Source organism: Hippoglossus hippoglossus, chromosome 9 (genome assembly GCF_009819705.1).
Source record: "Hippoglossus hippoglossus isolate fHipHip1 chromosome 9, fHipHip1.pri, whole genome shotgun sequence".
Lineage (NCBI taxonomy): Eukaryota > Metazoa > Chordata > Actinopteri > Pleuronectiformes > Pleuronectidae > Hippoglossus > Hippoglossus hippoglossus.
The window spans coordinates 14,908,277-14,930,226 of NC_047159.1; the positions used below are offsets into that span (position 1 = coordinate 14,908,277).

The window sequence follows — 21,950 nt, forward strand, 5'->3', positions numbered from 1 at the left end:
TTGATTAGTATTATTGAGTTAATCCCCAATTACAGCTTGAACAGCTAACTTGTGTTTACTTGTGCTGTATTACACACAGACGACTTTTTACGACTAAACAGGAATCTTTTCAAAAGTAATTGGGGACCGGCAGCTGCCAGTGGCTCAATGTTTTGTTCTTTGCTTGTTTGTTTGTTTTGTCATCTATGATTATTATGTATCAGCCAAACAACCAGTCACATCCTCTCTCACTGTTCACTCTCCCTTTGCTCTTCACATCTGAAAAAGAACTCAGAGTCTGAGCTTATGCTCCTTGATTCAGTAAAATCTACTATTAAGCGTTTTAAAATGTGAAATATAGAATGTTTATGGCAATGCAGGTCTTTGTCAGATTTCTAATACAAATGCTCCAAATATTAGTTTAACATAGTCGGCTGTACAAATGATTTATAGAGTAACATTACATTGAATGTGTTTTCTTGGTTTTCTACTTTTCCTAATTTGCGGTGATTTAAGCTGATCTCATTACTTTGTAAATAAACAGGAACATGCTGGTACATATTGTAAAATTACAGCAGGAACCACAGCGCTCTCACTGTCAGATACTGTAATTCAATATACAGTCATATAAATAAATTACAGTGGGTGCACTGTAAAAAGAGCAAATCAGCACATATGCTTTTACCTCTAAGGAGCAGCACACTGTCTCCTGAATACAAGTTGAGTTACAGGGAAAAAACAAATAATATAAATACAAATATAGATAAATATATACATTTAAAATTTAAAAATTAAGTGTTATTCAATCTCCATTGTTACATCATCGAAAACAAAATAAATCCTCTAAAGAAGGCAAGTGAAAACACACAATATTTCCTTAATACAGAAATACAGAAATACCAGAAGCTGACGGTTCAACAACTCATCAGTCAGAAAGTCAATTAGCACTACAGCCTCCACAATGGAATTTCAATTAAAACTGATTAAATGACTCTTACAACTCGGAGCTAATTCATTACAGCAGCAGCAAGTCTCTGTTGATCAGGGACAAAACATGTCAGGAGAAAAAATGTTTGATTTGTGACCTGTGGTGTGTGATAACGAATAAGTTAATACATTTATTTTACATTCCAGTAGAGTACAACTGAGGCTGAACATTCTTTATGACTTCAATGACTTTGAAATACACTTACACAAGAATTGTGTTTCAGTACAGTTTTGATATTTGAAGTTACTTAGTTAGGCACATTTCCACTTCTCTATTCTTAACATTTCAACTCAACAACATTATTTTTAATAGACTGCATCTATCTGGCATGTGGTTACTTTTACAGATTCAAATTTCTCACAAAACCACACAATCATCTAATTAAATATGACACTGTGTTATAGATTAAACTGCCCAACAATTAAACTCAATTTACAACAACAAAATGTCTCCAAATGTCTCCATTCATTTAATATTAAACTGTACACAGCATTACTCATTGTGTCATTTTAAATGCAGAACCTGTGGAATAACAACCTCAAGAGACTCTTGCATTACATTGAAAAAGAAGTTAGACAAATAAATAAGTAAAAACAAAATAAAATAAGTCTGAATGAATTTGAACATATAACTCAGTAATACAATCTTTATGAACTTGTATTGAATGTAACTTTAGTAAGTATTTTATTTTATGCTTATTTATATGTTTACTCTGCTACAAACATAGAAAAGTAAAGTTAGAAAAAGCTTCACTTGGTCCAACTCTAACATCAAAATGCTGCTTGTACATTCATGGAACAGTAAGAGCCCTGTTACTTATATATTATCTTTAATAAAATAATTCTGATGGCAGGAACTCTGCTAAAAGTACTAAAAGTACTTTTACTTTCGACTTTTGACGTACATTTTACTAACAATTCTGTACTTTTCTGAATGCAAGAGTTTAAAGTTTAATAAGGAGCATTTTTACAATGTACTGTTAAGTAATTATTTCTTCCACCACTAAAATGTAGCATTGTTGATTTTCTGCCTCTGTCAACAAAAACCAACAATATAAACTTAACTCGAACCCTTATCTGTCTTCACCCCACAAAACAATTATATCTATTACCCATTGAGTCAATCTATAAATTAATTATAAAACCAATTAAACCTCCATTCTTCCCCAGGCTGTACAGCTGTCAGATGACCTTTTGGCAAAAACAATGAGCAGTTGCTGCCATCATACCATTTTAACAGACACTGAATTAAAAGAACAAAATTAGCATCATGGAACACACTTATTTATATATAAAAGAAAATAACATAACCCCTGGTAAATGTCACCCTGCCAGAAACACATCCGCGGCTGTATGACTTGTCATGGACACGTCTGACTGCACATTGTCCCTACCTGGACATTCCAGCAGAGAGCAGCAATAGCACGCTCTGCTGCACAATAATGGAGAGGGCACGTGGCAGCAGTGGGCCTCTGCTGCAGCCGTCACCAGGCGGCTCGAACAGGAGGCTGCTGCACATGGAGACAATGATCCAGCAGGTGGCAGTCTGATTCCACACAAGGGGAGTAACACAGGGTGGAGGGAGGATGAGCGACATTGAAGTGTGTGCAGGGTCAAGTAGGTTACAGAGTTTCAGTATTTAAAATGCAAGCAGTGTGAGGTCCATTCTTCTGGTAATGCACGTGCAATAGATATGACTACAGCTGCGTATATGGAGGTCAACTTATTTAAGTTGGGATAATGTGAGACACTGATGCTTTTTTAAGAGGCATTAGATTGCTAAAAAAAAAGAAAGGAAAGAAAGATATTATAGATGAAAGAATTTAAATTTCTCACACTCGCCTATTCCTTTACATCACACACACACATCATTTTTCTTTCTGCCATGTCCTGTTCACTGATGTTTTTCCCATAACCATCATTTCAGCTTGTTTCATGCTATAATTAGACCTCTATGATGGCAGAATAAACATTCATACTGACTAGATTATACCCAATGATTTCAATATCAGCGCTGCACTGTTGTCAAGATGGATTTAATGATTGTGTGTCTCTGTGTGTGTAATTGTGAGGATTGTTAGTGACTCTATAGGGGTCCTGGCATGAAGATCTGATTAAGTGTGATTAGAAATTTTGTCATTAATCTTTCATATACAAGGACATTGAAATAGCAACACACACACACACACACACACACACATGTCCAATCCCTGCACATTTTACATCAAGGAAAGACACTGTCCCTATACTGCATGAATTCATATTTAATCACAGCCTCAAAATAAAAATTGTGTTCATAGATTCTCTCTCACACGCACACACCCTTGACATGCTTTATTTGGAAATTCTAAACTGAATTATAGATTACATAAGATTCAAATGTATTAAAAAACAATCCCACACATATACATGTAGTGGCCAAAACATAGATTAACATTTGATCCCCCACACTCACACACACTCACACAGACAAACACACACAAACACCAACATCACTCAGTCTGGCCTGACGTGGGTTACGTAACCTTTCCATTGGTGCAGATGGAGCTGCAGATTACTGGCCTTTCATATGTTCATTAGTAATCTCTCTGTCTGTAATATTTGTACAGATCATTATGTAACACCATATTGAGTTCAGTGACCCTGTTCCATCTCAGTTACCATTGAACGACCGGGGAAATTGTTTTGCTGCATACGCTGGGATGGAGGGATGGAACAACTCATGATGAGCGCAGCAACCGTGTCTAATCTCGACTGGAGGAAGTCACAGTAAACATCGTCCAAAAGAACGACTGCACTCGCTGCTGAGGCGGAGGGATCGATAGGAGAGTGTTGGGCAGGAGAGGCGACGTGTGACCAGATGGATCAATTAATAAACTTATTTAGCTGCATGTCTTGAATGGAGGATCGTTATTTTTGTTTGTAAGATCAGTGCAGTGTTTTATTAACTATTTGAGTCAGAGCGTACTGACCTTCACATCCAACACAGGCTCTGGCTCTGGAACTGGTGTGGCTCAGTGGGAACAGAGAAACAAATAAGAGGAAGACAGCCAAAGAGAGGAACTGGCAGGCAGATAAATAGAAGGGAAGTAGATAAACACTAGACAGCTGTAGAGCCTTTCTGACAAGCAGTTTCATCTCAAAAGCCAATCACCAAAGGCCCAAACCATCTGCCTCGTACATGTGCTACAAACCACATTTTTACACGTATGCATACATGTCTTATGCACTGCTGCTGTCACACATACACTCACTGGCTGTGCAGCTGTATTATCACCACTATAAACAAATAACATAGACACAGTTCTTCATTTTATCTTGTAATGTGTGTGGTAAATCCACTGCTCGGGCAAACATGTTGGTACCACCTCTTTAATTTGATTCAGTTTTATTTATATAGCGCCAACTCACAAGATAAGTTATCTCAGGGCACTTTACATAGTAAGGTCGAGACCTTCATAGAGAAACAGTTCCTACAGTGCAGCACTTAGCAACTGCAGAGAGAGAAAAGTCCCTTTTAAGGTGGAGAAACCTCGAGCAGAATCAAACTCAATGTGGACGGCTTTCTGCTTCGACCGGTTGGGCTGAATGGGGGGGGCAGATGGGGGAGAGAGAAGAGGTGCGTGAAAAATATTTAAGCTCTGTCAGTCAGGTTGTTATATTAAAAATAATAATAGTCATACTTATAGATATAAGGATGTTATTAATGATAGCAGCACCAGTTAATAATAATAGCAACAATACTACTACTACTACTACTACTACTACTAATACTAATACTAATAATAATAACAATAATAATAATAATAATAATAATAATAATAATAACAAAAGAGTAATGTGCAAAATAGAACTACTCCTTCTTATTAAAGTTGCATGTTTTTTCATGTTGTAGCTGGACAAGGTGGAAATGCTCTTTTTTTCTTCCTGGTGGTTTAATTTCTGCATAATTTCTCCTATTTATTTTATTTTATATGATATGATATATGATAATCTTGTACCTTTATATATGGTCAAATCTGTATAGTATAGACTCTATATAGGTGTCAGATAATATAGCGGATTAGCAATATAGCATGAAACGGAAATGCTCAAGCACAAGTACCAAATGTACAACACCAGCAGTGCCATTCTTTCTTTATGTGTGTTAAAGTGTGTCAAATCAATTAAAGTCTATAATTAAGATGCTGCTTGTCACTCAAAGAAAATAACAGCAGCAGTTCACCCCCCTAGTTCCTCCTTTGGACGGTGTTTGGCAGATAAAGATTAGACAGTCAGAGTTGACTACAACAGGATGTGGGTCACAGTAGGGGTCAATATGTTCCAAATTGATTACTTCAGTGCAGGCGGCTGATGCCAACTGTTATTTATATGCATGCTCTTTTGTTTAGAGAATATTGAAGCATGTTAATTCACATAGTCACCAAAGAGTATATACTGTATAAATGGATTTATAAAAAAATTCAAAGGATAAAAGCAGCAAAGGAGCTGCACCTTAACTGGGACTTAACATGTCAATAAAATATCAAACTCCTCTCATCAATGGATTTTATTTTGACAGATCAATCAATCAATCAATCAAATCCACAGTTCTGACCCCCGGTGCATTTCCCAGAAATGTCACATCAATTGAAGCAGAACACAAAGTGCTACGAGCAAAATTAAATCAACATATTCTTATTTCATCGGACGAAAAGAAACTAATACCTGAGATTAGATTACAGCTGAAAAAACAAACAAACAAATTAAGGGACATTTTTAAAGCCCTTTCACAATAAAATATGTTTACAAGACAAAAACACATATGCTGCTGTTTTTATTCCCATGATGTGGAGATGAGGTAATGATTGACTCACTATTTCGTCAGTCTGGTTCATCTCTTTTAAACCCTTCAAACTATCTTGATATCCCACAGATACTAGCTGCAGTACATTCATGGCAATGAATAAAATGTTCACTTGTACCTGTTTGACTGTGTGCTTCCAGTCATTTCTGGTGAAAGCTGTCAATAAATACACTATTTGGTCTCTAGAGTAGTTCACAGACTGAAAGAGAGGCACGTCGGGACACAAGGAACATTTACGCTGTTACTTTTAATCCCGTGGGAGTCGGTGGAGTCGGTGGAAGCAGAGACGTCAAATAGGAAGACTATCAAATAGTGGCCGCGAGCTCCCGTTTCTGTAAACAACACATCAAAGTGGTTCTTCCCCTGCACTTTATCATCCCCCCAAATATCTGCCCTTTATCGCACCCACACTTCCTCCGGCAGCATCTCTCTCCTCCCTGCATCGCTCAGGCAAACAACAAGATGCTCTTAAGCGACACAGGTACACGTTGTCTCCTCTGACACCTCATTGTGACTCAGTCGACCCTGTCGCTCCAGACTCTTCCATTCCAATTCAGCGTGTTTTTTTTGCTCTTTCTCCTCCACATTCTTTCAGCTGTCTCACATGACGGGATGAAAAAGTAAGGAGCAGAGGAGGAGATCATAGTCTGTCTGTGTGGAGCAAAGCAAAGAGACTGACAGATGGACAGTCCCAGAGACGCGCAGCGGAGATAAGAGGATTGGCTGCGCTTGTTGTTGCTATTGGTCTTGCCACAACTCTTCACGTAGTTAGCTTAGCCTGAGCTCCTCTGACGTTCACAGACGGCACGGGGCTGATGGTGGAGAGATATGAGCATCGTGTGAGACAAAAGAAAGCACTGAGCAAAAATAAGGACAAGTGTTTGAAGAGCTTGTCACATTCTGCCGCTCAGTATTTGAACTGTGGCAGGTCCACAAAGCTTTTTTGCTTATTTCGTCTCCATCTCCACGATCAGGCTGCCGTCAGCATGTACTTCTGCTCCTTCCTCTGCTGCGGCCTTGCTGTGAAAACCGGCATTTTGTCCGGGTGTGAAGGCACCTTGCAGGCCTTGTAGAGGATGACGAAGAGGATGAGGATGAGGACGCCCACCGCCACGTTGCAAACAATGGCCACGATGGCCCACACGGACAGGCCCATCCTTACATCGTGATCCATGGTCGACTGGACAGCTGCCTCACCGCCGTCACTTCAGAGGCTCTGCAGCTGGCTCCACGCTGGATGCACCATTTCTCTCTGAAAGAAAATGAAATTTCACTTCAACATTGAATTTCCAGGCGCACGCTCACACACCCCGTACACAACAGTTTGTCATACTTGGCCATGCTTAACCTGCCTGTCACGTGGGCCTGCTGAGTCCTCCGATGAGGTCAGCTCAGTAAAGATTACTTTCCCTCTGACGAGCTAGTCACTGGGCCAAGATGGCCTTATCCCTGCTGATGCTAAATATGGAGGAACCTGCGTGCTGCCTGTCCAAGCACCTGTTCGAGTGCTTTTTATTCTCAAGTACTATTTTAGTGTGAAATACAGAGCATTTTAAAGGTCTTTAATAAAGTTCTAATAATGCACAAGAGACATGTCAGACTGATGCAAAGAAAAATCCATTGTCGGGACTTTGTTAATAATCTAGGGATGATAGCAGAGTATTACAGGAGGAGAAAGTGGCTTTTGGCTGCAGCCGCGTGTTGAAGCGTCTTTTCTCTTCTTCCTGGTTCCTTTACACTGGCAGAGAGCGATGAAGTTATTAAACTGATAAAGAAGGTGCAAGCGAGCACTTTTTCCTCGCTGAATTATTTTTGAATGAATTTCAGCGGTAAAGTGTTTTTAGGAGGAACATGTGGGAATATAGTTGACAGTTTTGTGGCTGATGTTAAATGGGTCGCTGAGGTGTACTGGTGTGTGCGAGCGGGAGAGACTGACAGAGACCGAGAGGGAGAGAGAAGGAGGTAGAGAGTCTCAGTTCAAGCATGAGATAGAGTGTGAATATTTTCCCTCTCAGAGTATAACAGATAAAAACTTGAGCTCATCTCTTCACTTCTATGCCCCTCTCCCTTCACTCTAATGCATTTCTAATGAAACCACATATTTCCTCTCGCTCTCTCCGACTGAGGGATATACTGCCACAGTCCAAACCTGCTGTTGAGAACTCATTTCAAAGTTATCCTTCCCCTTTATAAGCATTTTATGACCAAGCAAAATAAAGATGGATAGCTCGGAGTCAGAGAGGATGACAGTGATGCATTTGATGTGCTCTCCAACTCGTGATGGACCAGATGGGTCCGTCTCAGGAAGCCTCTGGCGTCACTGTGGGGAAAAATTATCCTCATAATCACTAACTGGGATTACTGTCAATAAAACTACCCTCACAGATTTGCTGAATATTTCCAGACCACGTTATACATTTCACGTTATATGAAATGTAGCGTATCCAGTTTACAATTTCAATTAGAGCAAAAGTGAGGAATGTGTAAGCTATTAAATGACAGAGAGATGTGATAGAGGGAAGAGAATGCTTGTGTGTGTGAGTGTGTGCGCTGGAGAGTGTCGGAAATCAAATGAGTGTGAGCAATGTAGTGGAAAAGAGGCCTGTTTGCGTGCTCATATTGATTTCACACAATCAGTGGTGCATATAACAAGAAAACACACAACCGTCACACTAGCTTTTCATTATTGGCAATTATAGGACATTTTCAAAATGTATACTCATCAAAGTAGATGATTGTGGTTCATGTCTTATTAACAACAAGAATAATTTGTTCTTGTTTGCGATATGAAGGCATTTCCTCTGAACACTGTGCTAAGTACGTTTCAATTGGGACCACACTAGAGGAAAATGAACGTATTCAAAATTCAAACCGAACATACACAAGGTAAATGAGGATACAAGTTTTGTAGAGTAGCAGAAGGTTTGTGGGTCATCAGAAGTCCAGAAAATAACTTTTCTTTTGTGCATTTCAAGTCTGGCAAAGTTTACAAGGCGTCACTGCTATTGACAAGTAAAGCATTTCTAGTGTGTGTGAATTCAGTTGAAGGAATCAGATGTTTAAATGAGTGTGTTTTGGTAGATTCAGTGGTTCAAAGGTCAGAACAGCACATGGCCGACACAACACACAAACACACACTGAAACACACATTGCACACATTGACTGTCTGTGTGTGACTGCAGATAAGTGCAGTGTATCTGTTACGCAATAACTGTGGTTGTAAGGAGATACAGTTGAACAACATGTGATCTGGGCGGTTTTGTTTAATTCTATTATTTAACTGTTGTCTCGCTCAATGTGAAGCCCTTTGTAACTGTTATATTATACTTTAGGTCTGAATCTGGAATTATGCATCACTAAAATGCAGCGTGAACATGGAGCTTGTATTCCTGCGATTTCATGAATGGTGTCTTTGGCCCATATAAAAGGCCTTTTGTGTACACATGGAAACAATCTAATGTTTGTTTGTATGCAAATACTGCCGTGTACCAGAAAGTGCTCTCTTTCACAGGGGTGGGCATTTGGGCACTGCATGAGAGTGCAGCAACACGCGTCTCACAGAGCCTGCAGTCGGTGACCACATGGAAAACAGGCGAAGACTTGTGCATAATGCATCACCTCGCAGTGCACTCGTCAGAAAAAGCCCCTTTGACACCGCGTGTGAAACTGCCTTCCCTCCTCTACAGCTCATTTGACTGTCAGACCACAACTTCAGCATGAGCTGCAGGATCAACAGGGCTGAGTGCAAACAATAGCAATATAACAAAGGTTCAATACTATAGATTGGTTTTGCATTAAGCATTGCGTTTAATATTGATCAGATTTGATAAATGTTTTGTTGTAAAGCACGTGTTTGTCATCCTCTGCTCATAAAGAAGAGTTTAACAACACAACATTCACTTTAAACTGTAAATGACAATGTGACATTTATTGTGAATATTATCGATATTGAATGATATGAAAACTTTGATCTTGATATATACTTTTGGCCATATCGTTCAGCATGTAACTTTAGTCCTATTCCAAACTATACACCTGATACACAGAGAATGATAGGGTAGGTTTGTCCAAGTTACGTTTAGTCTTTACACTTAAACACAAAGTACATACACATCTTATAAACATTACTCTACCTGGTTCTTCTTCGTGTCCATGCGTCTGGATCCTCTGCGCCTCAGTTGCGTAACGCGTCCAGATACACGCGAGCACTTCTCTCCAGCAACTTCACCAAACCGTTAGTGAAGCGGGAACTTTACCCTGGAAGTAGGTCATCAGACTCCAACCGAGGAAAGGCGGCTCAGCAGCACCCACGGGCGGTCAGAGGCTGGAGGAGTCCTGGTGTCCGCAGCCAGGCGCAGGGGAGAAGCTGCTGCCAGTGACGGCTGCTCATCATCCCCATTCCCCGGTCTGTACTATACTCCTTCCCCCACCCACCTTCCACACCCGTCCCTCCCTTTCCGTCCCCCAGTCTGTTACCACTGAGCTATACAAAGACTATCTTATTGGAACATCCCATCAACGGCCTTTCCTCTCAGCTCAGAGAAGATCCATTAGTTAGGACTTTTATTTTACGCAGCACTAAAGTTCACATGCAAGAGCCCCAACAGTCCAAAGTGCGGACCAGCAAGGTATTAATCAGCCTGGGAAAGAAAGACATGATGAAGAAGAGAATGAAAGCAAGGATACACACTATACACTGTAGGGAACACTGATAACTGCTGATAGAAATGTGATCTTTCTTTATTCCTCGGGGAATATTTGGGATTCAGCTACGGAGGCACTTTCTGTATACTTTAAACAACCACTCTTTAATTTGTCCATCGTTAAAATTGTTATTGCACTGCATTTATTTTCTCTATCTGTGTCTGTAGAGCACTTTGTAAACACGTTTATTTTTTACAATGGATTTTGTGAAGCACTTTGTAACCTTGTTTAGATAAGTGCTATACAAATAAAGTTATTGTTATTGTTATTGTTATTGTTATTGTTATTGTTATTGTTAATATTATTATTATACACTGAGTTCAGTGAGGGTGAGGTAGGTAGTCACGTTTCGAAGTTCAGCGACCTCTACCGGGCTTGTAAATAATGGCAACCTCAGGTGGAACGTCATCACATCACCTGTGACCTTTTGGACCAATCAAAATGCGATGCGCCCGGACGCGTCCAGGGAGGAGGCGTGGCTAATTCATACCCCTGAGCATTGCGGACCTGGTGAGTTTGAGCGTTTCCACGTGTTTTGTTTACTCTCGGTGCAGTAATCCCGCTGTTCGTCACGTGCATCTCATTCAGTTCATGTGTCAGCTTCAGATAAAGTTGAAAGTGCCACTGAAGGCGCCTGGTTTTAGCAGCAAGGTGCTAATGTTAGCTCACATGCTAACGCTCCAGCGAGCTAGTCCAGGCTCTACGTGATTTCTGTAGATTCGTCTGTACACGTTACAATAACGTTACTGTTTAATTTAGAAGAGAAATCCTATTTAGCTCATGAGACTGAGACATGATCCTAAACTAGATTATGTGAGCTGCAAACTGTACTAACGGTAGTTTTATTAACTGTTAGCTCAATATTGCCCATTTACATTTCAGGTAGGATCACAACTTTTGATCGTTGTCTAAATCTGTGACTGAATATATTATTAATATTAATCTGACTGTTACCAGATCAGCGTGTTTTAAAGCTATAGCACACAATGTTTTGTCATGGCTGATATAGTTGCAACAACTTGCCCCCAAGCTAAGCTGCACAAAAATAAGTAAGTAAAATACATTTTTAAAACTGTTGTAAAAGCTGTACCATTCTCACACTGAAATATAAAGTTTGAATAATATCTGTGACATCTGCCTGACTCAAAGTAGGCCCATGCTTTATGTGTAAACAAACTGGTATCTGCTAAATATTACTAAAAGAATAAATTCTAAAACCTTACATATTTTCAGTTTACTCTGCTTATTGAGACAAAAAAAGGCAAAAGTTAAATCGGGACATTTGTAACATTTCACAACCATCCCAGATCCATGTTGCAACTTTGTCAGGGTTCGGGGCTGTTGCAACATCTGACTTCTTCCATTCAAATAAATACTATGAATCATATGTCAGATGTAATTATCTTTCAACGGTGTGGTTGATTAGCAGAAAGATGCAAGTTGAATATATACAAAAATTGGTTGGTCTATGGTCCAAAAATTGTTGCAACCATCCCCATTTCCCCCCTGCATGTGAAAACATTTTTTAGAGTAAAATGTTAAAAAAAAAGCTTAATGCAGCAGTCAATCAAATGCAGAAAGACTTAAAAACGACACAGTATTTAGGTGTATTTTGGTCTTGAAGTTGCAAAGCACTTTCTCTCCTGCTTACTACTCTTGAAACAAGTTCCACAGAGCTGAATAGCAGCTGCACAAACTTTGCACTTGTTGCCTCCTTTTTTTTTTTTCCTCATTGTTATTCAGCGCAGCAGGAAGGGGGTCCATGGGGGGAGTCTGAGCTCTCTCTCTCTCTCTGTCTCTCTCTGTCTCCCTCTCTTTGTGTATGTGTATGTGAGCGTGTGATGGGAGCGGGGTGTACCCTGACCCACAGGGTTCAGGCAGAGACAAAGCATTCTTTCAGGGCCTCGCTCTCACCCTCACCAACAGCTCCAGACAAAAGTTTTTGCAGAGGATCAGATCCAGAGAGCAGCAGTTGAATCAAAGTGCTGCCTGTACACCGGAGCACATGTTAGCAATGAGTGAAGAACTGCATCCTTTAGATTAGATGGGATTGTAGTGACGTGCAAGTGTCAATAACTTGTTATAAGTATCAGTAACTTTCTAAATGCAGTAAGAATTATCTACAAATTTACCCAAACTTGATAAATATTAAAATTGTTACATCTCAACCACTTTTTAATCAATAAGTCTTTGTAATGTCAGAATTTAAGTTATTGCATTAGTCTTATTTTTAGAAATTAAAACATTTGGTCAGTATAATGATTTCTCTACCAGGAAGAACATTGTTTTATTCTTTTCTAACAGTTGGGGTGATATCAAGACACATCCAGCCACAAAAGATTTAATTATGTTTTTAATGTAGTTATTTTTAAATTAAATTCTGATGAGTTACTGCACTCAATGAGACTTTTTCCAGTGTGAAATTATCAGTGCAGTGTGTGGAAAAACACAGCTTAAGTGCGGGGTAGGTTTATTTTTACGGATTCAGTTCAAAGTAGACAGTCAATACTCATGGATCCCTTCACTTTTTGCCACAATCAGACTGAATTAGTCCGAGAGCAGCATGAGAGCTTAGACGGGAGAGTTATCACTGATCACAGGCGGATTCTCCTGAGGAAGCTTCTTCAGATGTGTGATTCATCATATCAGAGAACTGCATTCAAGTATTGACGTGCAGACACAGTGAAACTCCATGCCTCTCTTCTCTTAATATACTGTGTACACACACACACACACACACACACACACACACACACACACACACACACACACACACACACACACACACACACACACACACACACACACAGAGAGAGAGACACAGACAGTCATTATTTGCTCCTGCAGGACGTGTCATGTCTGATCAGAAGACCCCCCACACACACCTCCATTCCCCTGTCAAAACATATCTGTGTGTGTGTGTGAGACTTGCAAATGTGAGACTAACAAAAGAGTAAAGAATGAGACATAAAAGAAAGAAGTCGGAGCCAATTTAATTCCTCTCTTAATTTGTCCTTCTCCACTCTCTGATCCTCATCAAATAAAAAGACCGAAGTGTTAATCTTAACTTTGCTATTCTGGCCGCTGCCTCCTTCTGATATCATGAGGAAAGAGAAGCCCCAGATGAGAAATCTTTTTTTTTTTTTGAGAGGACATGAAGACAAACTGGGCCAGTTTCAAGCAGGAATATTAGATTCATATTTTATGTCAAGGAACACACACACACACACACGATTCACTCTAATCATCCTCTATGCAACTGAATCGCCTGCTTGTTTTATGTGGGCTATTTGCAGTGAATCACATCTATTCGCTGGAGTTTGCACTGTGTCCCTTTCTCCGAGAGCTGTCACAACCAATCCCCGATCATGAGTGTATGAGGACACCTGCTGGACACTTGTTTACATTGTATTTATTTCCAGAGAACCTCCAAAGATGAGGGCAGAGTCAGGGTTTGTCATGTGATTAAAAAAAAATAAAGGCCCATTGTTCAGTTACAGTGCATCTGGATGTAGTTAATCACATGTGGGTTTGCTGTGACCTGGTGGGTTTTGAGACACACAATACAAATACAGTTTTCTGGGTCTTATTTTTTATTGAAACTTAATCTTCTTTAGTTGTTCATCATAACCTGAGAAGACAAAGATTGAGTCATTCTTTGAAAAAAAAAACGGGGAACGGCATTAAGACAATGGGAAGTGTTCATTCAGAACAGAGCTTAATTGTGTGTGTGTGTGTGTGTGTGTGTGTGTGTGTGTGTGTGTGTGTGTGTGTGTGTGTGTGTGTGTGTGTGTGTGTGTGTGTGTGTGTGTGTGTGTGTGTGTGTGTGTGTGTGTGTGTGTGTGTGTGTGTGTGTCGTCTTTTTTCACCTTGTCGATCCAGTCGTTGAAGGCAGAGACGCGGGTGAAGACAGTGGGTTTCTTCACGTAGTTGCAGCCAAGGCCGGAGACGAAGCTGGCAATGCCGTGGACCTCCCAGGCTCCCTGGCTGTTCTTGCAGTTAAGGGGGCCGCCAGAGTCTCCCTGGACATGGAGAGAGGGGAGGAGAGCTTGTGTTTTATTCATTTGGTGGAGGTACTTGGCGACTGGTAGGTGCAACTCTGAGAAGCAATGTTTGCTCAAGTATAATTGGAACAGAAGGAAAAATCCCCCTCCCATCTTCATTTGAACAAACTCACTACCTTTTTTTATAGACATTTTCTTGAGTGGCATCATTGAGCCAGTCAATTGCCATTCAATTCAATTATTGCCATTCAATTAAAAAATAACTTGAACTTCATTATTCTTTGCTCAATCACATTAAAACAAGTGAAAAACAAGCTTACGTTGCATCCACCCACGATTCCATCCCCGCCGGCACACACCATGCTGGTCCTGACAGCAATACCCCACCAGTCAGGCTTGGAGCAGGTGGCATGATCAGCCACAGGCATCAGAGCCTGCTGCAGCTTATCAGCGATGGGGCCTCCAGCTAAAACACACAGGCAGAGTCTATTACCATCCACATACACTAGCCGTCTGTCAAATCTGCTTTATAGCATTTCCCCGAGCCCTAAATTTTCAATTTAGAAGTAACCCCCCCCACACCACCTTCCTGGGGAAAAAAAGTTTTGTGCGAAAATGACATGAATGTGATTTTCATCCCAAACTTTGGAGGTTTCCCTGGGTAACTCCGATCACACCGACACTCGCGCTGGTTATAAATCCAAAAACATCACGCTGGCACACAAGTATAAAACTCTTGAGGACACTAGTATAAAGACATTTCCGAGATGGTAAGCTGAGAGAAAATGCAATGACAGGCACATAAACACAGCAACAGCCCTCCACAAGCAACGACTTACTGTACAGCCTGCCCCATCCGGTGATGTAGCAGGGGTACAGGTTGGAGAGAAGAGCGCCAGCAGCAGGGATGCATGCCAGCTGCACCTGGTTACTCAAAGTCACAGGCTCTGACAGCTTGATCAGAGCAATGTCGTTTCTGAAAGGAAGACAAACAGAAAGAAAATTCATTTATTTATTCATTCATTCAACCTTTTAACTCTGAGGTATATTGAGGCAGAAACATACATGTAAAACACAAATGATAAACAGTGAAGCAAGAGCAAAAGTAAAAGCCTTGGGAATAAATACAGTTCATACAATACAATTTAAAGCAAATGCATGAGGGCAACCTGTACTGTTGCATCCATATCTGCACATACAAATAAATCAACATAAACGAACATCTTATCTCTCTAGGTTTCCACTGTTGGAAAAATGTGTCCAACTGGTTATTTAAAGGTGAAAAATGTCGTAGCATAAAAAAAAAAGCTCCACTCTTGTCTTTATTTATGTTGTAGAGGAATTTGAGATGAATGAAGATGGAGAACTTGTGTCACAAGCAGGAGCTGGACTGAAGTGAATGAATTGAGTCTGAGCCTCAGTGCACTTTGTCACCTCGACACAGGCCGTGTGAGATTATGATGGACTGTGTGTTACGGCAGGAGACCCAGCCGTGCTCTCTGTGCTGTACACGCCGGTGCTTGTCTTACCCGAAGGCCACGAAGATGGAGTTCCATTTCTCATGGACAATCATCTTCTCGGGCAGGATGGCCTTGGAGCCAGGCTCCTCCTCGACCAGGTTGTGTTTGCCCACAAACACCCTGTAGGAGAGCTTGGTGCTGCAGGACAGAGCAGAGTGTTGAGGACCGAGTTAAACCAGACTGAGGATGAATGATTTGATGATTTCAAATAGTTCTTTTGGAGTGGGACTTTTCTAACCTTCCTTTTGTCGAGGATTATGAAGAATTCAGAGAATAAGGTTAGTAGTGTGGTGCAGAATAGGTGCAATATAGTCACAATGGGATATTTCTGTATGTAATGTGTAATCGTTGTTTTTGTGTTTGTGTGTTTATGTTCCTCGGCTGCTCGTACTTGATGCAGTGTGCAGCAGTCATGACCCAGTTGGCAGCAATCAGAGATCCCCCACAAGTGTGCCTCCATTCACCGTCCCTCTCATACTGCAGCGAGATCTGGAGATGACAAAGGAGACAGTTAGAAGCAGGTATGTAGACGCAGAGATCTGTCATAATTTGCTGATTTAATTTAAAAAAAACACAATTTAAATATTTATAGATTTTAATAACCACTGGGTCTAACATCTTATAACCAGATGCTGGACCCTCCAGGCTTACCAGTAAATATATTTAAAAAAAGGACCACTGACAGATGTGTGGGTATATTAGCTTACCTGCCAGGGCCAGCTGTGGGGCTTGGCATCGACTCCATTGACCACACGGGAATTCATCGGCTCAATGGTTGGGGTGCCGCACCCAAGGGCTGCACGAGGAGGAGACGGTGGACATGTGTGGGACATGAGAGAGGAGAAAGAGAACAATGTAATTATTTCATACTCCTACATCAGGCACAAACCACATCATTTCCCTTTTCAGTACAGAATTGCAGAATATTGAGAACTGAGCTCCCTGTGTGTTGAGATTTGTGCACGCACACTCGCTCGCACAAATTCCAGAAACGCAGAAACAATTACACACAGACTTGGAGAATGCCAGATGTTCTTACCGCTAGCAATGAGCACTGAGGCCAGCACAATGGGGATCATGTTGATTGATGCTTCTGCCGAGGGACAGCAGGACACACACCCGCTTTTAAACTTTCCACCACAGGCAACGCCCGCTCCAAATGGAGGAAAACACTTTACTATTGGTTTATTCATGGTTTCCAGTGGATGAAAGTGGACCAATGGGGGCGAAGGTCAGTACTGGAGTCAAACAGGTGCATTTTTGGGGACATTTCCCATGAACACCATGTGCCGGGACAATGCATGCCCCACTTCCATGTTTTGCACATTTGTTTTTAACATCTTTCAGGTGTATACATACAGAGCATGTGTGTTTTTATGCAGAATGCAGGAGGCAAATCATACATATGCTGCATTTGAATAACTTACCTTTATTCCTCTTCATGACAGTCTCTTCCCTGAAACCTGGGATTAACTGCTTGCATAACAGCATGGGAAGCCAACATCTGGATTACTGGCACTGACCTGTTCACTCCTTAATATAAAACCAAAATCAAACTAAGAGGCATTACGATGATGAATATCCAGGACAATGAGAAACAGATGGTGTCATCGGTGCAGATTATATTGACAGGAACACCATCCTCTTTTTGGCATCTTACAACGTACACAGGGAAAATCTGCTGTGAATTCCGCAGCGCCGGGAGAGTGAGAGGTTTTCCGTGACCAGATGTATGATCGATGTCACTCAATATGTTTCATATTTAAACATTCTCAGTATTTTTCTATGCAGCGCATTTGACAACATGAAATCAAGTGCGCCGCTCCAAACACTGACCCATGTATCATGAGGTCGGTAATAACCACCTGAACGAGCAGGAGTTTAATAAGTTATGAGACTTGGAGGGCACACACACAACTCCTGAGGTATGAAAATGTCAGAGTGTGCAGGCCTGAGGTGACTCAGCACGCAGACATAAATCTGTCAGAGGCAGCTTGGGTAAAATTCAACAAAATAAAGGTGTCGAAAAACATGCAGTAAGCGTGTAGTCAGCAGAGTAGGTGCTGAGGAATAGTCAGTGCTGGAACACAATATGTTTGTTTATAATGAGAGAATTCAGTTTTGAAAAGATTACGTCATTGAGGCCAGATTCCCCCGCTGTTTTACGAGCTGTATCTCTGGACTGTTCTGTAATACAAAGGGATTTCAGCTATAAAAAATAACATTATCAGGATTCTACTTCAGATGAACACGCTGGACTATTTGCTCACGACTCGTTTAATTTCCCTGCTCACCACTAGATGGGACAATTTATCTTTTTAGACACCAAACCGAGTTATGTTCTTTAAAAAAAGACACGGATTCATTGCTATTTTCTGTATCTTTGCTGCAAGAAAACACATCTAAACTTTGTAAATTGAGCTATTTAGGAAATCAATCCTCAATCTTACTGGGCTGCAGCATTTAACAAACGAGTTCAGACAAGATGTTGACATTGGAAATAATAATACGAAGCCGGTCGTACACCTCAGAGGATGCTTTACAACTTAAAACAGCTGAATCCACTGTTGTGATCGAAGTTGGGAAAGATCGACACATCTGTAGATTACAGACTAGAGAAAATACTTGCACAAGGAAGGCATCAACAACAACAACAACAACACAAGCTACAGACACATCCAGCCTGTGTGTGTGTGTGTGTATGTGTGTGTCTGAACGCACTGCTGTGCACGTGTAAGCTTCTCTAAAGCTGTGATATTCAATTAATGGAAAGCTAATTAAAATGACTCTTCAAATCTGTAAAACATTGTTAAGCTTATTACAGGGCAGTGTCCAGATGCTCCCCTTTCCCTATTTTCTGATTACAACTCTTGAATTCGTTAATTTCACAATGGGCAGATGACACAAGATACTGGGATAGGTACATTAAACAGGAAAACAAGGTTAGACTAGATTAGGAAAATGTTCTCAGCCTGACCTGACACTGTTTTGTAACCTCTGAGCACCAAAAACTGCTCCTTACTGCTGAGATATGTTTATATGCAGTCAAATGCAGTTTGTTATGTTCTGAAATGAGGCTTACTATTATCATGGCTGAGCAATGAGTGACCCCCCCCACCCCCGGGGGTCTGTAACAGGTACACTTCAGCCTGTGTTCTCCTATCAGAGCAGCTGCTGAACTCTGAATGACACCGTGTGTGAGGTTTATGGTTGGTTTACATCACTTTCAGGCAGTAAACACTGTGCCGGCCATAGCCATTCCCCATGTGGAGCAAAGGACAAAGATTTTGCAATAATGTGTAAATATTATCGTGGCAGGTTTGTGCTGTTGGGTGCAGTCAGCTGTGGCTTTTAACTTGCATACCTCTTTGTATCCCACGCTACCACTACTGGTATGTGGTGTTCCCGAGCCCAGTGGGCTGGATCTTTTTGTTTGTAGTGACAGTCTAATGTTCAGCCCATCCTGAGCCCGCTGACGTCCATGTTGTTTAGCTTTTTTCCTTTTTTGCCTTTTAAGAATATACAGCTGTATTTTCCAGTGGCTGCCTTATTTGCTTCAGGCGATGTGTTTTGAGCCCCGGGGCTGAAGTAAATCCAAACATCAGCTGTCTGCTGCTGATTTGCTTTTATCATTATCGGTCCTACTGATGTTAACAGACGGCATCCCCTGCCTTCGCTTTTCAATTCTTACTGCATATGTTTATTTCATTTTGATGTCTTTGTTTACTGCGGTTTTAATTCGCTGTTTCTACAACATGTTTGGTTTGTCGTGCCTCAGAAGCTCCCAGGTTGTGTGAACTACTGATTTAATTATATTTGATGAGCTGATCATGACCCAACTGGTCTTTCTACAGGTCTTGCATGTACTTGTCAGGTTTTTATTTCTTTCGTGTGAAGTGGGAGAGAGTAGCACTAGGTGCAGCCATCGAGTGCAGCCTGTTCTCACACATGCAGTGTGTGTAAAAGTGCTTACAGCGTGTACATGTTATCTCATCTGTAGTTTGTGCCTGGTTCGCTCATGTGCCGTTAATTAAAATTTCTGTAACCACCAAATTAACTACGAATTAACCAATTTGGAAATGACTAAATGAATGTGATATGTTGTTATTGACGTTTCTGTGTTTTGTATCCACCTTACTCCGCTTAGAATGTTCATAACACAACCACACTTTACATTTTTAAATCAATAGGTAGTGACCGGCATCTACGTTTTTTTTTTTTTCTACTCTTTCTACTTTCTTGTCATTTTCATTAATCCTTGACAAAAAGTGTTGCGACTTTAGTTTATTTGCCTATTTTTACATATTGATGTTCTGCCTTTGAGTATTGTTCATCTGCACTGACACATGTCTCACATTAATACACACATCTCTGAGGAGCTTCTTATAGTCATTCTGGTTTTAGAGCTGCCACATCTGTTTCAGACTTCAGGGCATGTTGTTTCAATTTGCAGGTTACTTGGGGCTGCACATGGTGTCATGGAACCTGAAAGTAATGCTGCATCTGAATTTGACTCATTGACATGGTATTGGCCCGTCAATGAACACTAAGTGTCTTTTAAGAAATGAAATATATTTTAAAAGTTACTTTTGATTACTTATCCCAAATGATGATTTTTCAGTTTGAAAGTATGCAAAATATTGACATTTCATATATTTTGATTTAGCAAAAATGTGTGACGGGAACAAGATTACATGCCACAAACCGCAGAAGCCAGGAAACAACTAGTGAGATTAGATAAATTCTGCAAACGTGCACAGTCTACGTGCACAACTAAAGGTCGTTTACATATATAGTATGTAACAATAGCAACAAAGACTACATTGATGAGAAATGACTATACATACTTTGAGCCTTTAGAACAGGGGCCTCTGTGTGTGGTGATTGAATGAACTCATTTCCTAAGTAGATACTGGAGAAATGTACTAAATGTATTTTTCTTTGCTAACATTAAGAAATCTGTTTGAAAGCCACGCTTTGCAAACAGTGATGTGCATCATAAAGCAATGGCAATTAGCATGTTTGCTCTCAATGCTTAGTCTCTACATCTTTCAGGGCTGCTTCCTGTGCTTTGTGCTCAGCCGATGTGAAGGATGTTTTGTGCAATCTCGTTACTCCCTTCAGGCTTTCCCAAAAGATGGAATTGTTCTCATCGTCCCTATCATTTGATGTGAGAAAGAAGGAGATGTGTTCCTCCATCTGCTTATAGAAAGCCTCATCTTTCAGAAATGCTGCGTCAAAACACCAACCCTTTTGTCCTTTGTTATCTAAATCAGCAAGTTGAAAAGTCCAATGAGATTGGACTATGATCTGAAACCAGAATAGGATGATAAGTTTCCTGATGAGTTCAGAATCAAGATAGAAATTAGTGTAACTTTTGTACTAGGGGAAAAAATTAAAACAACTTATAGTCTCCAAATATTCACATATTACAGTTTTAAATACAGTTTTTGAAAAACCGTATTGAGTCGCAATGCAGTTGAAAAAATCTTATCTGAGTCAGTGTCAAAGAAGATTTCCAAGTCTCCAGCAATTATAACCTTTTTATACGGTCTAAATATGGAATTTTAATTCCAAAGTTAATGATCACCAGAGTTACTGGGGTGGAATTAGATAACCACCACTGGGATCACTAAAGTTGTGCTCTGAATAAATGGGATTTTTAAGCCTTAGCTACAAAATTAACTTGATAAGCTTTGCCCAGCCAGTACACAAACTGACTGACCATCGCGCTGTGTCTCTTGCAGCAAAATAATATCAGGCTGTAATGACTAAAAATGTGTAAGGACTTTTTACCCTTTTTGTGGGATTACCTAGATCAGTTACCTTGAACTAAAAATCCTTAATGTACCATTAAGTGAGTTGTTTCTGGCCTTGACTTGCTTTAGACATGGCTGTTCGTGGGCTTTT

At 40.5% G+C, this 21,950-nt stretch overlaps 1 protein-coding gene and 1 long non-coding RNA gene across 2 annotated transcripts; both read right to left on the reverse strand.

Annotated features, from left to right (window-relative positions):
• Positions 1–5,500: 5,500 nt before the first annotated feature.
• Positions 5,501–10,212, reverse strand: LOC117767460. The gene is made up of 2 exons (XR_004614889.1): positions 9,946–10,212; positions 5,501–7,064 (listed from the first exon to the last, which is right to left on the reverse strand). It is a non-coding gene; the product is annotated as an uncharacterized LOC117767460 (long non-coding RNA).
• A 3,316-nt stretch (positions 10,213–13,528) lies between these two features.
• ela3l (elastase 3 like) lies at positions 13,529–17,211 on the reverse strand. The gene is made up of 8 exons (XM_034595102.1): positions 17,080–17,211; positions 16,748–16,836; positions 16,432–16,529; positions 16,050–16,178; positions 15,360–15,496; positions 14,841–14,986; positions 14,386–14,538; positions 13,529–14,147 (listed from the first exon to the last, which is right to left on the reverse strand). The coding sequence occupies exons 1-8, from the start codon at positions 17,117–17,119 to the stop codon at positions 14,130–14,132; spliced, it is 810 nt and encodes a 269-aa protein (XP_034450993.1). The 5' UTR covers positions 17,120–17,211; the 3' UTR covers positions 13,529–14,129.
• Positions 17,212–21,950: the final 4,739 nt, after the last annotated feature.